General features: G+C 33.9%; 1 protein-coding gene across 1 annotated transcript in view; it reads left to right on the top strand.

Moving 5' to 3' along the window:
- Positions 1 to 15,678, top strand: part of KCNH8 (potassium voltage-gated channel subfamily H member 8) — a 192,288-nt gene that overhangs the window by 118,651 nt on the left and 57,959 nt on the right. Inside the window, exon 7 of the mRNA XM_040550428.1 lies at positions 9,988 to 10,145. Coding sequence (XP_040406362.1) covers positions 9,988 to 10,145 — 158 coding nt within the window. The remainder of the gene's footprint in view (positions 1 to 9,987; positions 10,146 to 15,678) is intronic.

Raw genomic sequence — 15,678 nt, forward strand, 5'->3', positions numbered from 1 at the left:
TATTTTATAGTTTTCACCTTTTTATATCATTTAGGATTGCAACCTGCATTATGCATTAAGTAGAACCTCTGTTTTCATGTAGTCTTTTTTCATTTTGTTGAGTACCATTCTGTGTGATTCTGTGTGTGATTCTGTGTGATTCTGTACCAGTTTAAACTAGTATTTTTATACCAATGACTAAGTAGGAATGTGTGAATGTGATTGCAAAAGAAATCAGGAAAGGGACAGGATGGTAAAGCTTTTATTCAAGAACAGTCACCAAATGGTTCTACCACCTTACTGACTTGCTTCAAGTTCCCAGCAAATGTACGCCCAAATATGAAATACATTGTCATTTCATAGGAACCGACCATTGCTGCATGAGCATGGACTTTCATGACTGCAGAATGAAATTCTTTACAAAAATATGGTCACTAACAGGAGAGTAAAGGCCATTAAAGCCTTCAAATAAGGAAAGATATAAGTTAAAGCTTTTCAGTTAGATCACTGTATTGGCTTTAGAAATTCTGAATGAAAATATTACAAAAGCATGTAGTCATGATGACTGCAAATTTGGAAGACAGTACAATAATGCTGTTTCATCTTTCTGCTGTTTCATCTTTCATTTACTGCTGTAGATACAGTGTGAGAATTTAATTGGAAGAAAATATAAATAGCAATGGTAGCTGCATGTGAATTAACATTTTTGAATGTTGGTACTTGGGGTGAGGGTGGGGGGAGGAGGAGAGGGGAAGGAAGTATGTTTGGGCACATCTTGCCAGTAGTGGAAATAGTAGGCTATGAGAATCCATCCAGACTGAGCTAGTTAGGGATCCAAGCAGAAGATAAATCAAGGTCAAGGTTTATGTTTGAGGTTGATCATACCAAAACTATACAAAAGGTTTTGTGAGATTTGTCAACCACTGGTTATCTTCTCTGTATGCATCTTACAGATTTAGTGGCTAACAGGGTTTCCGGTTTACCTTGTGTGGGGTTGGTTGAGGAAGGTGATCAGTCTGCAGGCTAGAACAAAGCAGGAGCAGGGCTGGAAAAGAGGAAAGGAGCTGAATAAACTGGCACTTGTGTTCAGTGGGTGTGAGGGGAAGAACTTCTGTTGTTGGACGCAGGAACGGAGCAGTGGTAGAGGATATATGAGAAAGCAGCAGGCATGTGAAAGGAGACTGACGAGATGGGGAGGCAAGAGATTTGGCTAAGGAGCCTAAGCAGAGCAATCTTTCTTTGGGTTATTGGCCATTGTTTTGCCGTTAAATTTTTCTTAATATGAAGTGGTTCTGCATAACTTGAGGGTGGAAATTAGAGCTGAAATAACTGAAAAATCTCTATTTATAAATTCAGCGATGAGGCAGTGGGGTGATATGACTGATTGTTCAAAACCCATTTAAATTGGCAGTCTTGTGTTGTCCCTGTGGAGTGCTGCCAGGCCAAGTTCACATTTGTGTTTGATAGCAGTACAGTGACTTGCTGCTTTATGGACTGAAGCACTTTGTTTGTGTTAAGCTCACCAGCTCAACCGCACAACAGCAACTGGGGCAGAAGCCAAAGTCTGCAACACAGGTCAGGATTGACTTAAAGAGTGTAGGTGTTTGTTTAACAAAGCACATGTATCTATTCTAAAACAAAGCAAAAATATGTGGAAGAAAAAGGCATCTTTTAGTTTAAACATGACTTAAAGGACATTCTTAAAGTCAAAAGGACAGTCTAGAGTCTATCTTGATATTTCCTTTGTGTGAACTCTAGCTTTCTTGTAACTGAAATTGAATTATTTAACTTGAAATAAGAACCCATCCGTTTTCCTGATGAAGAAAAGAATAGAGAGGCTTCATCCTTTCTTCTCTCCTTACATCAAATATTTTAATATACAGATGTTTCATGTATTCAGAAGTTGTAACACAGTGAGTCAACCAATTATGATATTATTTGATGTCATTTCTGCTTTAGTTTTAAGTAACTTTTTAGTGGTATTACCCATGTCAGTGACATTATTTATGTCCCTTGTTCTGTTTTCCTTAGCCCATGGCATGATCTATGTTGCATCCAACATCATTTAAAATGATGCTTTTTCCAACTTAAATGGAAAAATTTGGTGAGGTTACTTTGCTTCAGAAGTATATTTTTTTATACAGTAATAATACTTATTATATGATTTATTCATTGCTCTCAGAATCTTGAGAACTGATGAAATGGAAAAGGGATTGTAGTAGTTGTTCCAGTCTGAAACTAACACATCAAATACAACCTTAAGTATGAAGCATGTACAGGCTGAATTTGGCTGTTACAGCATATTTAATGATAATATATTAAAACATACCTAATATAGAAAAGTTTTGAGACACTTACTGTCCAAAAGATATTACAGTCAGTTCATGTATGCTTTAACAACCAACTCAGAGATTAAATGTCCCTCTTGCCTGGTTTACTGCTGTAATCTTCTGTAAAATTTGTGCCCTTCCTCCTGTAGAAAAAAAAAAAAAAGCTTAAAGCCCACCTCATCTTAGGGCCTTTGGAACACCACTTCAGAAATTTCAGCACTGAAGAGAACTATTTTGATGATGTGAAGTCACCTGGAATCTCTGAGGCTTTACATTATTGATGCTTGTTTTGAATTTCACGCTGTGCTTTGATAGGTTAATGGCATCTGTAGGTGGAAGCTAGTGCACAGTAAGCTTCACAATGAAGTTATAACATATAAAATATTCCATGAGTATTCTCAGAATAGATTACTTTACAATTTGTTGATGTTTATTACTTGTTGTCTCAATTTGCTTACCATTCTCGTTGATCAAAGTTTTAATGATGAGAAAACATTTATTTAAAAAAGTAAAAAATTTTCATCTTCCACTCTTTAAACAGCAATCCCCAAAAGGCTGCAGAACATATAATTCCTAAAAATAATAACACCTTCCAGAATAAATACTCCTTTCTAAATTTGTGTTAAAGATTTTGTTGTGCTTTTATATATACTTTTTTTTGGCTTAGGAGCACTTCCCCTCACCCTTCAGCTTTCTCGGTAATAGTTAAGCTGTAAATAATGTTGCCCAGACAAAGAAGCTGTTTACACCTAAGTGCAGCTCAGAAAACTGCCAAGAAATGAAAGATAGATCACACTCACCTACCTTCTTCTGTATTTTTATCTAATGAGTTGGATGTTGAAAGAAGGGCTTACCATTTTCTATTTGATTTTTTTATACATAAAAATTATCTGTGATTGTTGTGCTAAATTGCTTTGAAAAGAAGGCAGAAAGGGGTGCTGTGCAGAAAACCCTCTAATCTCTTCAGTCTTGAACAGTGAATTCCATATGTGAATTGATAAGCCTTTGGTGTACTGGATGGCTTAGGGGAGTTTAAAGCAAGCATTTATCTCCTTCTCTTTTAAAGCTTTAGTTGCCTCCAAAATACTAATGTGCAATAAGTAAGCAAATCCTTTTCTTTAACCTTGATAACTACACACTGGAGGTTTTTGAGACAAACAAGGAGAAGTTTTACCACTTTTATGGGTTTCATGACACCAGTTGGAGAAAGTGCAGTATTTCTGTCTGTTGTGTTTTCCAAAACAGTAACCTGCATTGGGCTTTTTTTTTTTTTTTTTTTTTTCTGTTGAGGAATACTTTAACTCATGAAACAAACATCCTTATCTTTGTTTCTTACCTATATCAAGCAAATCTGCATGAAGTAGTTATGCACATTGTTGGTGCTACTATGCTGATTTGTGAATGTGAATAATATGCAACTAACTCTACTGAGCACCTGTGGAGTTGAGTGGATCCTCTTGTATATTATGAACCATATGAAACCATGCTAATTTCACATTTTAATACAACAGGTGGTTTCAAAACATTTTTGTAGCTTTATGAGTGCAAGGCCAGCATAAATTTTTTCTCTCTCTGATTTTATTTATATTTTCTGTTTACTATGAGGATTTTGTTGAATGAAAACACTGTTTCTTAAGACTTAATCATAGGCTGAAAGATCTTGGTCCATGGAACCAGATAGTCTTATGTATGTGTCTAAGTCACTGTGTTAAGACTCTGCACTATGTCTTGAAAATTTTAAAGTGCCAACAGAGTTCCAAAACAATAAAAACTTCACTGAACATTTTATTATTTTAGGAAACTCACCTCTAATAAGTAGAAGTGAGGAATGGGAGAGATCAAACTGTCAGAAATATAGTTTGACCTGTTACAAACAGTGTATAGGTTAACTAGTTAGTGTATGTCAGGTGATCTTAGCAAACAGTCTAGCCTCAAATTAAGGAAGACAGCATAAAATATTTCTGTCAGTGAAATATGGGAAGTAATTATCTTCCAGATCCAGATCTGGCAGTGGAACTGGGCAATGGATCAAAACACATGATAAAGAAATCTTTTTTCTGATACCTTAAAGGAATGATCTAGTGTGATCCTGTCTCTGTGCTAAGTCTCTGCTTGTCTCTTCTCTTTACCCTCAGTAATGCAGTAATGGGGAAAAAAATGCTTGGTGGCTTCTTGCATACATTGGTAACATGCTCGAAAATATGAACTTACTTTGTGCAGTCTTAGTGTAGGCTACATAAAGAACATGTAGAGAAAGTCCAAATACCTCTTTTTTCCGAAAAAAGTTATGAAGAGAAAGGAAAGAAAAAGTAACTCAATGCTGAAAAAGCTAATCATGATAATCAGACATGCCTTTCTTCTCCCTAGCACATCTGCATACATGTATACATCCATCTCATGTGCCTAAGTTACATGAGTACATAAGCGTTTCATACATGAATGTAACAATATCTTTAGTATGATGCCGTGTTTGTTTTACATTGTTAGGGCATTTAACTTGAATCCAACTGATCCAAGTTCATCACATCATTTACTTGGCCATGTTTAATTTCCAAAACGAATACATGAATTTAACTGATGTAATAGTGTATCCAGTATATCCTATTTTGACTAATTTGTCTATCAATGTGTAAAAACATGCAAAGGTCAGTTCTTCTGTCCATATTTTGGAGCAGAGTAAACCAACAATTGAATTTATAACATGAAGTAAAGTGAAGTCCAGATAATTTTCGTAATTCTCTTTCTCTCTTCTTCTATAAATACCTTTTCTGTCTTGGATTTTAAATGTATTTTGCCTATTACATAGTGATATTTGGCTGATTTTATGTTTGGATTTGTCTTGGTACACAGTCATCCATCTTTTCTATTAAAAACTATCATAACATTGAAAACTTAATCATCCAAGATAAATCGTCTAGAAACTGTTTTGTTTATAAACAAACCCATAGTAACATCATTTTAAAACTGAGCAGCAAACCAGGTTTGGCTTTTGTTTTATGTGTTTAATATTCTGGGTAACGCAAATCTTCAAATTACAATTATACAGGATGAAATAAATTGAGTTATAACCTCAGTGCGTATAAGTATGCTGCAGAAAACAACTAGCTGGATAATTTGTCAATAAGACATTTTTCTTAGTAAGAGACAGTGATGATTTCATGTCATTCATTAAGTTATGGCATCAGTTATACTTTTACGTGTATTGTTACTGCTACACATTTAACATATGCAAGAAGGATCTGCTCCCTCAATTTATCTGAGATTAGCAAACCTATTGACTTCTGGATTATCACTTTTAGGGTTATTTTTTGTTTTTCCCCCTGAATTATTAAAATTATCCTGTCAAGTTTCCATTTCCTTAACATTTCTCCAATTTTATGATGTTGTATTGAAAATTAATACTGGTGACTCAGTTTCAGACTTGTAATTTTGTTAACCGCTGATGTTTCCTGAATTTCAGTTGCATTTTCCATTTTACTTTGTATCTTACAGCTTTGTGGAGGCTTTTTTGTTTGCTCTATTGATTCGTTGGTTGTCATATGTTTCTTTTTTTGTTTTTTAAACTAGCAGGGCTTAATGAATTTCCTTAACGATCTGATTGTTAATTCATACTTAAAAATTGTTCAAATCGTATATATTGATAAAACACTTGAAGTCTTAAAAAAATTCTTTTACACTTCCAAGTTCACATCATAGACTGTCATCTTTTCAAAGTGTACATGTATGATAAGATCATATTTTCCAGGTCCAGATGGTTACTGATTTTTAATCAAAAATAACTTTTTTTTTTTACCCCATTTAAATAGATTGTAACGCTAATTTATCCCAAATTCATATAACATTTCTAATCTCATGTTAAGTAATTATTCTTTTAGAGGCTTTTAAGAATTGTATAGTTAAGAATGCTTTTATAGCTGGTATATACCTGCATCTAAAGGCGCCGATGGTGGTGTGTTTATTGTCCTACACAATATGAACATACATTTTTCAGTAACTGCCTCCCTATTTGTAGGCATAAATTGTCCTTGAAAACAAGAATACCTACATTGTTTGTGCCTGTATTTCACTGCCAAAATAGAAGCAAACACATGAAAATTGAAAACAGGATGAAATATATCTGAAAAACAACTTTTGCCATCAACATTAAAGAGCATAAAAACAACACACAAAACAACATATTGTTTTAGAACTGGAACTATTAACTTTTTTTTATTGTAAAATGGCAAAATATGTGTCAGAAGCATCCTGTCTTTATGCATGAGCAATATGTATATAAAATATATATATATATGTATTTGGCAATGAAATTAATTAAATGTGCATTTTTCTCACTACATATTGAAAATGAAAATCCAACAGATATTTTATAGTGCTTCTCTGATTCTGTTTTGAAAAAAAAAATAAAGAAAATTTCTAGGGTGATCAAACTAAAACTTAGTAGTTTGTTTTTTGTTTTTAAGAGTGAGGGTAGTGTTTTTTTCAGTTAAGAGGAAAAAATCACGTATACATAATTAAGCGTGATGTTTTATAGCAGCTACAAATTTCATCAGATCTTTTTGTGTTTCACAACATCATCTAACAATATAAATGCACAAAATGGATATCTCAAGGCAAATCTGACCAGAATTAAAAGAGATGATAAAACTGACACTTTAATAGCGTGTTATACCAATATTTGGCAGTGCTTTAGATGAATTCATACCTTTTGCCCCAGAAATATAGAGGCCCTTGGCCCCAGTTCTTCATAGCTTCCATCATCACAATGTCCTAGCAGCACATCACAGCAAACTTGGAGTAAAGCATCTATATAACTAAGCTAAAGGAAAAAAAAAATGATACTGCTGTTCTTAAGATGGATACACAGTCATAGATACTGAGTGATTGCATCTCCTGTTCAAACATGTATAAGAGTTAGTAATTCATTTCAGTGTCAGCAATACCACTATTTTTAAAACAAAGTGTAAGAAACTTGTGAAGTTTGTGGGTGGATGAATTTCAGCTTCAAACTATTTTGAAGAAGAAGAGTGTAAACTCTGTTATAGGACTTCAGCAGTATTTTCTGCATGGGCTGTATGGCTTCTCTATTTGAGTACTGTGTTCATAAGGTATGAAAAGGTATTTCACTTTTAATGTTCTTTAAGCATGAAAAAGTTCTGAAATAAAATTCTTGAAATGAAAAAAAATGCATTAATATATACTAGTAGCAGTTCATGTTCCCTCAATGAAGCAGCATTTTCAATTGAGATTGTTTTATGTTTAGTTAATTTACTCAGTTAAAATGAACCCATTCAGGTACTACTTCTCTTGCTTTCCTTTAAACTAGCTGTCCTCATTATACTAGCAACAATGTAGGAGATTATCATTTCCAAAGCCAACTTCAGAAGTAATGGCACAGAAAACAAAAACTACAATAAAAATAAAAAGAGAAAACATGGTAAGAAATGAAAAACAACGTCCCCGATGAATGGAAATTTCAAGAAGTAAGAAAAATGCCTAAGAATAACAAGAACAACACAACACAATTGATTTGAAAAAATCTGGCTCATTTAAACTGAGCTGCGTAATAGTTAATTATTTCATTTTCAGTGTGTGTGTGTTCTACATAAACACGTGTTTTGTTTTGTTTGTTTGTTTTTTAAATAAATCATAGGAAAAAAAACTTTTAATGCTCATTTTTGCATTTCACTGTCTGAGCAGAGTCTGTTCATTCATGCTTGCTGTTAGTTATATTTTGACCAAATGAAAATTGCAGGATAAAATTATATCAGAGACTCGGTATTCATTTTCATGTATGTATAACAGGAAGAAATATTTTCAGGCATCATAAACTGCCCAGAAATCCAAGAGTAGATGAAACAACAGTCCTACTACTCCCCATTTCTTAGTTCTGACATGATGTGCAGTGTTTGTTACATTTTTTAATTATGAAGAGATAAATGTTGAGGTATACTTATAGTTTAGGACTTCACAGCTTTCTTTTTTTCAAGAATTTGCTGAATTGGAGCAGGTTTACCTGTGATGGATTTGTGAGGAAAGGAAATATCTATATCCAAAGATAAAACAAATTTCTTATATAGACTGAACCAATTAAATACTTACATTCTGTGTTTATTTCCATTTACAAGGCATATATCTTCCTATTCCTTCACCTTCACTGGCGGGCAAGAGGCTGGATTTGGTTTGTAGGTTTTTCCATTTGGCACTTTTACCTCCCCTTCCCCAGAGGCTGTAAGAAACCTGTTTTTGGGGCAACAAACACTTCCCAAACACATGCACAGTCCTTGCTGTGCATAGTCAGGAACCAGTCTTCAGCAACAGCTGCCACCTCTGTGCAAGAGCGGCATGTAGAAGAAGCAGCTGCAGGCATATCTTGTGCATCATCTAACAGACAGAAAGAAATCAATGCTGCCATTGCTGCAAATGGTATAATGAATGCAGTTTCCTCCTCGTAACACTTTATAATATGCTACACAGACTACAAATTACACAGCTGACAAGTCTATTACACACCAAACTAATATCTAGAAAGCTGCCTCAAAGAAAGACCACTGGCTTTTGGGTTGTCAAGACCATCACCTTGAAGTTGTTTGTTTGTTGGTTTTAATTATTATTGTGAGAAAAAAAAAAAAAAAAAAAGAAAAAAAAAAGACAATTACATTCTGAACGTCTTGCTGACACTTGGGATCTTTTTTTTTCTTTTTTTTTTTTTTTAATGAGATGGTCTTCAACATGCGGTGTTAGAATTTGCAAGGCAGTGAACTAGTGATCTTGCTGTAAAACACCAACTTTTATGGTTCACTGCACTTCTTTCTGCCATTGTAAAAGTTATATAAGTAGTGCTCACAAATGTTGGTAGAAACTGGGTGCATAGCTTGAGGACAGATTATAGTCTTCATCTTGTAAGACATGAAAATAATTGAGACTGTTGTCAAGAGCTAAGCTTTTCTTTGAGTGTTAATGTGTTTTGGCAAGACATGTCAAAACTATATCTCATATTGAGAGGCACTCATCCTGGAACATTAGATAGGAACATGTAAAGTGCACAAGCCATGAAGCAATTCATATCACTTTTGTGATCACCATCATAACCCAAAAGCCTTTTTTTTTTTTTTTTCCAAGTGGGTTCAGCACTTTTCTATTGAGAAACAAGTGGTTTACCCTTGAGAATGACATTATTTATCATCTATGCTGGACAGTTATCACTAAAGGAAAGTTTCAAATTTGCATTTTAATTTAAGTAATTAATGTCTTGTGGTTTTATAGTTTTTTTTGTTTGTTTGTTTATTTGTTTTTTGTTTGTTTTTTAAATCTTAAAACGATTATCAGTAGGTTCTATGTACAACAGTCATATTTTCATTTTTCATAAAGAAAGCTATAGTTGGAAAGTACGTTATATGGTACTGTTTAAAGAAGAATGTATTTATTTTAATTCAAACTCCCTTTGAAATCAGCAAGTTTTAAATGTTTGAATATTCTTTTTACTCTTGCAAGAACAATTTTGTGCATCAATTGATTTAACTCTATGTATATGGATCTCTTACCAGCATATTTATGGGTTTCTGTTTTAGATTCCGGTCTTTGCTATGCATAAAATAATACAATCAATGTTGTGGTGGGGGTTGCTGTCCTGGAACAAAAAAATCACTGTCTCTAATTCTGTTCCTTTTTTGTCAAGCAGATATTATTTTAAATTTCCGAACAACATATGTCAGCAAGTCTGGCCAAGTTATATTTGAAGCAAGATCTATTTGTATCCACTACGTGACTACCTGGTTTATCATTGATTTAATTGCTGCACTTCCTTTTGATCTTCTTTATGCTTTCAATGTCACTGTGGTAAGTACTAACCATAGTCTATTTTAATAGTGTTTTTTTTTTTTCAAAAGATGGTTTTGGTGTTTTGTTTTTGTTTTGTTTGTTTGATTAATTTTTTGTTTGCTTTTTCAAATCTGGAAACTAAAACTGAATGAAGTAAAATACATTGGTATCTTTTGCAGCTGTGTTGAGTATTTTTACTTTGAGCGTTAAAGGAAGAAATAGAATGTAATCTTACATGTTAATTAAAGGTGTTATGAGGTTGGGTGTCAATGTGGTCATTCATTAACATGAAAGCCATATATGTAAATATCTGATCCATTATCCTTAATTTGTATATAGTTGCACTTAGTTCATTATTGCTTACTCTACTCAAATATAATTCTCTGTGGTCTTTGCTTTCTTATGCTGTGTTCAATGATTGAATTTTTCAAGTTTCATAAGTGGTTATGGTGGTAATCATTGTTATGGCCGGTAGAATACATTCTTCACTCATATGGGAATCTTCTTTCTCTTTACTGACAGGCATTCTAATGCAAAAATTACAGCATGATAAATTTTAAGTATCATGCTAATTTATTTGTGTTCTAATATATATTAGGGTGATCATTAACTTTAGCTTTGGTTTCAATTCAGCTTTCTTATGTATTTAATTACAAAATGCTTAAGCCACTTTGAAAAATGTGTGGGTCCAATGTCTGTTGATTCCACCTAATGTCAGTTGTGGTGGGTTACATTTGCGTTGGTTAACTTATGCTAAGACAAAGGTTTTCTTCTCATAGTCCTATTAACAGTAGTAGAGTAAGAATGTACTAATCAAAAATAAATAGAATTAGAAAGTTTAATATTGGAAAGATAGTGTTGGCAGAGATTTCTCAATTTTGTGGATTTTTCACATTAAGAGACTTAGGGTTTTAAGCTGTTTGCTTTCCAATTCTCAGGATTTTGATCTTCACTGAACAGATGCACTCAATCTCATTTTCATTAAATGTGAGTTAGAGACATGTACATAGACGATAGGATAGACAAGTATCAGAAAGCAAAACGCTAGTCAGTAAAACTCCTGTGTAAGGTATCCTGTTTGTTTTTATTAATTTAGTTTCATTTCCTTCAGTGATCTCCCTTTTCACTCCATTTGTTATATTAAGAACTGTCAATCTTATGCTAGTAGCTTTTTAAAAACAGGCAGTTAATAGATCCACATTCTTCAATTACTGTGTTGTTTGTTTTTTGTTGTTGTTGTTTTGTTTGTTTGTTTAAACAGTGAGTAATCTATTTAAGTACACTACTGTCTCAGTTTGTCCCTTACATTAAAACTGAATAGCCACCATAAATATGTTGGTTTAACTTCTGTTATGATTTTTTCATTGGATGAACCATGTCTGATCTATTTCTTCTTTATTGTTGTTCAGCAACTGATATTCTTTCTGTAATAACTTACTGAAATAAAGCATTATCTAATAATTATTTTTACAGCTTAAAAAGTTACAATATTAGAAATGTTACTATAATATGATTAGCACATATCTGCTGTTTGTTATTTCTTTTAACTTTTTCTTCCCTAACAAGATCACTAATATGGTGACTAAGAATATCCAGAAACACTGATTAATTGTAGATCCTTCATGAGATGATTAAGGATAGATTCAGTCCTCAACACTTAACTCCTCAAGTAATAAACAATATATAGCCATGTTGATCTAGAAATGAGAATTGACTGACAGGTATAGCTCCCTGTATGCCCCAAGAGTTAAATGTCTCGTTAAAAGTTTTCCAAGGTACAGTGTTTCTTTCATTTGCTTTGGCCCAATTTCTGTAGCTAGCTGCTGTATAGTAATGACCAATACACAATAGTCAAGGGCCAACCCTTTATTCCCTCTGGCAATTGAGATGAAATCCAGAATGTAGAAGTCTGTACCCTGTATTCACCCTCACAGACTTAATTTTTTTGTTCTCTGTATGATTCCTCAAAGGGAACACAGTGCCTTACTACGTTGTATTTTCCATAGTGGTAAGACAAGGCAACAGTTAATATAATCCTCAAGATTGCAATGACTATCAACTGTTTCAAGAGTGGGGGGAGGTGTGAATCACATTCCCACTGTTTTTAGACTTTATTGAGTTAATAAGCTATTTCCTCATGTCTGTTCTCAGATTTTCACTCCATCGACTCTCAGATGTTGCCTCAACAGAACGGTGAGAAGGGGCATCAGGGAGCATCTCACTCCTTTGCTGTTCAGGCCCCAGCACAAAGGCCCAACTCTTAGGGATGCTCCTAAATTCTTCAAGCTAGGTATAGTGCCATACATATATGGGTATGTATGGCACATATATATCATCCTCTGGTTGGAGATTTGTGTAGTTAGAGCTGTGTGAAAAAGCTGTGGAGTCTCTTGCCATCTGTGGAGGATATTTCAAAGAAAAAGGTGAAACCATAAGAATTGGTCCTACTGCCTTTACACCTTGCAAGGATTCTGCACTATCACTAATGGATAAAAATTCAGCAATCTGAGACCTCAAGCATGTTTCTTCCTAACCTCAGTGCCTGCTGAGACCCTAGCTTCTCTCATCCTGGTATTCATCTGATGTAAGGGATCCCTTCATCCATGGAAATGTTCTGTGAATGCTGCTGAAGCAAAAAACAGGCTGTTAAGCACTAGTCATCATGATTTAATTTGCTCATCTCTGAGTAACTATTGGTGGTATAGAGCCAGTTAAAAAAAAAAAAAAAAAGTCGCTTTTGGAGGAAAGCCCGTTAACCAAGCAGACAAAAAGAATTCAAGATCACTGCCGCTAGAACTTAAAATGTATCACATTTCCTTATTATTTCCTTTTTGTCATAGGACATGATGCTTCCAAGCAGAGAATTCCTTCACTACTTTTGTAGCAACTTTATTTCTCAGTACTTCTCAGTATCACAGAATGCTATGAATGAGTTTTTGTTGGTTTTAGATAAAATTCTGACTCTGTCACTTTGACAGAAAAAGGTTAACCCAGCTAGTCTAAAATGATTAACCAAATGGAAAATTTAGTTGGCTTTATATCCGTGGGCAGAGCAAAATCTACACAGTGCTGACTCCTCACTTTGTCTTTCTAAATTTATGACAAAGAACAGAAAGCTGCCTGATGGCATTTGAGGTCTTTCAATGACAGATTAGACACAATAGAAGAAGAGTGTTTGGCATAACTAATGAGGAAATTCATTGCAATTATGTATGATTAATTACATCTGTGTTCAAATTTATGAGCAAATTATTTTGGAATGAGGCAGTCTTTGGGCCTTAAAATGAAATGTATCCACTTTAAAAAAAAAATATCGATATCTGATTTTCTATTTATATACCCAGCAGTATTTTGTAACCTAATAAAAATGGTAATGATTTAGTCACAGATAATAACTGACTGGGTGCACTTACAGTAACAGTACTTTTGCTATTTCTTATTTATGAGAAACTGATAAAAGAATAATTTCACCTCATCTGTCACTATTTGTTTGTGCTGTGGAGGAACATAAGCAATCATATAAAGATAAGGGCTCCATAGTGATGACACAGCACATATATGCCATCTATATTTATATTTATATATTACTGCAACACCTGTGAGTGTCAGTCATGAACAGGGACCATTTCTGTTAAGAGCGCAACAAATAGAGCCATGTTTAGCTCAAACAAGCTTATGAGTGAGATAAAAAATGGAGACAGGAAAAAAAAAAGACTGGGAAAGTGTTGCCAGAGAAAAAGAGTCATTTGTTATGATGAACATGACATTCAATTAGAATAATTGTATTTATTTGTAATATAATTATTTTAATACCAAACTAGGCAATTCCATCGAATATTTTAGGGCCTTCTGCCCCAAACTGCAAATATTCTTGTGCTTAAGGACCCAGACATAACTAATTTCACTGACTTATAGTAATAGACAAAAGAATTGCAAGAAGAGAGGACCCTGTAATAGCTCGTGTGCTCTCATGTCAATCTTATTCCTCACAGCTGTGAAATTCAAAGTAATTTAAACAAGTGTCATGTTTCTGTTTTTTTTTTGTTTGTTTGTTTGTTTGTTTTTGTTTTCCCTACTATGTCTATGAGAAAAATATAAAGGCTCTTGTGAAAAAAAATATTATATGGGCAGTGAATAGTACATGAAGGTCAGGAGAGAATTATTTCTGCACTATCAAACTGTAGCAGAAACAAGACTGCTTGTCTTTTTATTTATTTTTCCTTATAGTTTTCCCACCTAATCTCTTAATTTCTGGGGTTGGAATAAATCAATGGTTCATTAAGCCTTCATGAATAAATTTAAAATACTCATGTTACAAAGCTTACCAGGCAACTTGCACCCAGTTGTTAGAAAATGCACAACTATGAAATGAAGATTTCAGGTTATTAGTGTTGGTAATAGAAGCAGAAAGGTTTAACTTCAGGTTATTCTGGATTATCATAAACAAAAGATGTTGATCCAACAATGCTTTGAGACTTTCTTTTCAGAGAGCTCATTACATTGCTTTGGGAGTGCTATGAAAGATATGTCAAGTTTGACACTATTTTTTTTTTTCAGTCTGTAGATGTATGTATCCTGTATTTGCCAAGTATCTAGTAAACCTTAATCCTAATGTCTCATTAATGAAGGAAAGAATGCTTGCTATTAACCAAAATTGTGCATATTTAGTTTTTTGAAAAAATAAAAATGTGTTGTATTCTAATCTGCATATTGTTTGCTAAAGCAGGTGAAGCATGAGCCAAGACTATTCCATGAAAAGCTGGGAGGTGCACAAGCTCTGGTGTGGATATAGGTTGGAGGATGCTCTGGCTAGGATGGGATGGTCAGGGACTTCTTGCTTTGTGTATTTCTGCATCTTCTCTGGGGCCAGAGCCCATAATCCTCATACACTAGAGTTCTGAGAAATTTTTTTTGCTTTTGAAACATACACTTGAAAGGCAATAGTCTTTTAGGTAAGGAATTTTCAAACTAGTATTAGAAGTTTTAATGCACTCTGTCTGACAGAGTCTTTTGGACTCTGAGTTAGTACAGTGCAGTAAAAGGAACCCAGGCCCCTGAACACAAGTTTAAATCTGAACAAAACATCTGAGTCTTCATTCACCTCTCTTGCTTCCTTACTCTGCAAAATATCTGCTTTGTGTTGTTGCCTCTTCCAGGTTTAATTATTAAGCTGATTTCATGTCATGTATATTTAAGTGGAGTTATGCCTACTGTTTTTTTTGTCTGTTAGCAGAAACTGAAGATCATTGTGTGTTTTGAAGATGCTTATTTTGTTGTTTCACACAGGAGTCAAATGAACCTTGAACCAGTCTGATAATTTAGTTTCTTTTCTAGAGCAGGGAAAAATCTGGTTTTGTGCAAACAATTTTTTATGTTAAATACAAAGGAAGACATTACATTGAAAAAATTCAAAAGGAAAGATATCTCAGGATTTCATTGTATGGTTTAAATCAGAAGTACTAAGTAACTAAAATAAGTACGTACACAACAAAAGTAAAAATCCATACAACTTTAGAGGGTGGAGTTTCCATTCATTGCAACAAGAGAATAG

This window comes from Cygnus olor, chromosome 2 (assembly GCF_009769625.2).
Source record: "Cygnus olor isolate bCygOlo1 chromosome 2, bCygOlo1.pri.v2, whole genome shotgun sequence".
NCBI lineage: Eukaryota > Metazoa > Chordata > Aves > Anseriformes > Anatidae > Cygnus > Cygnus olor.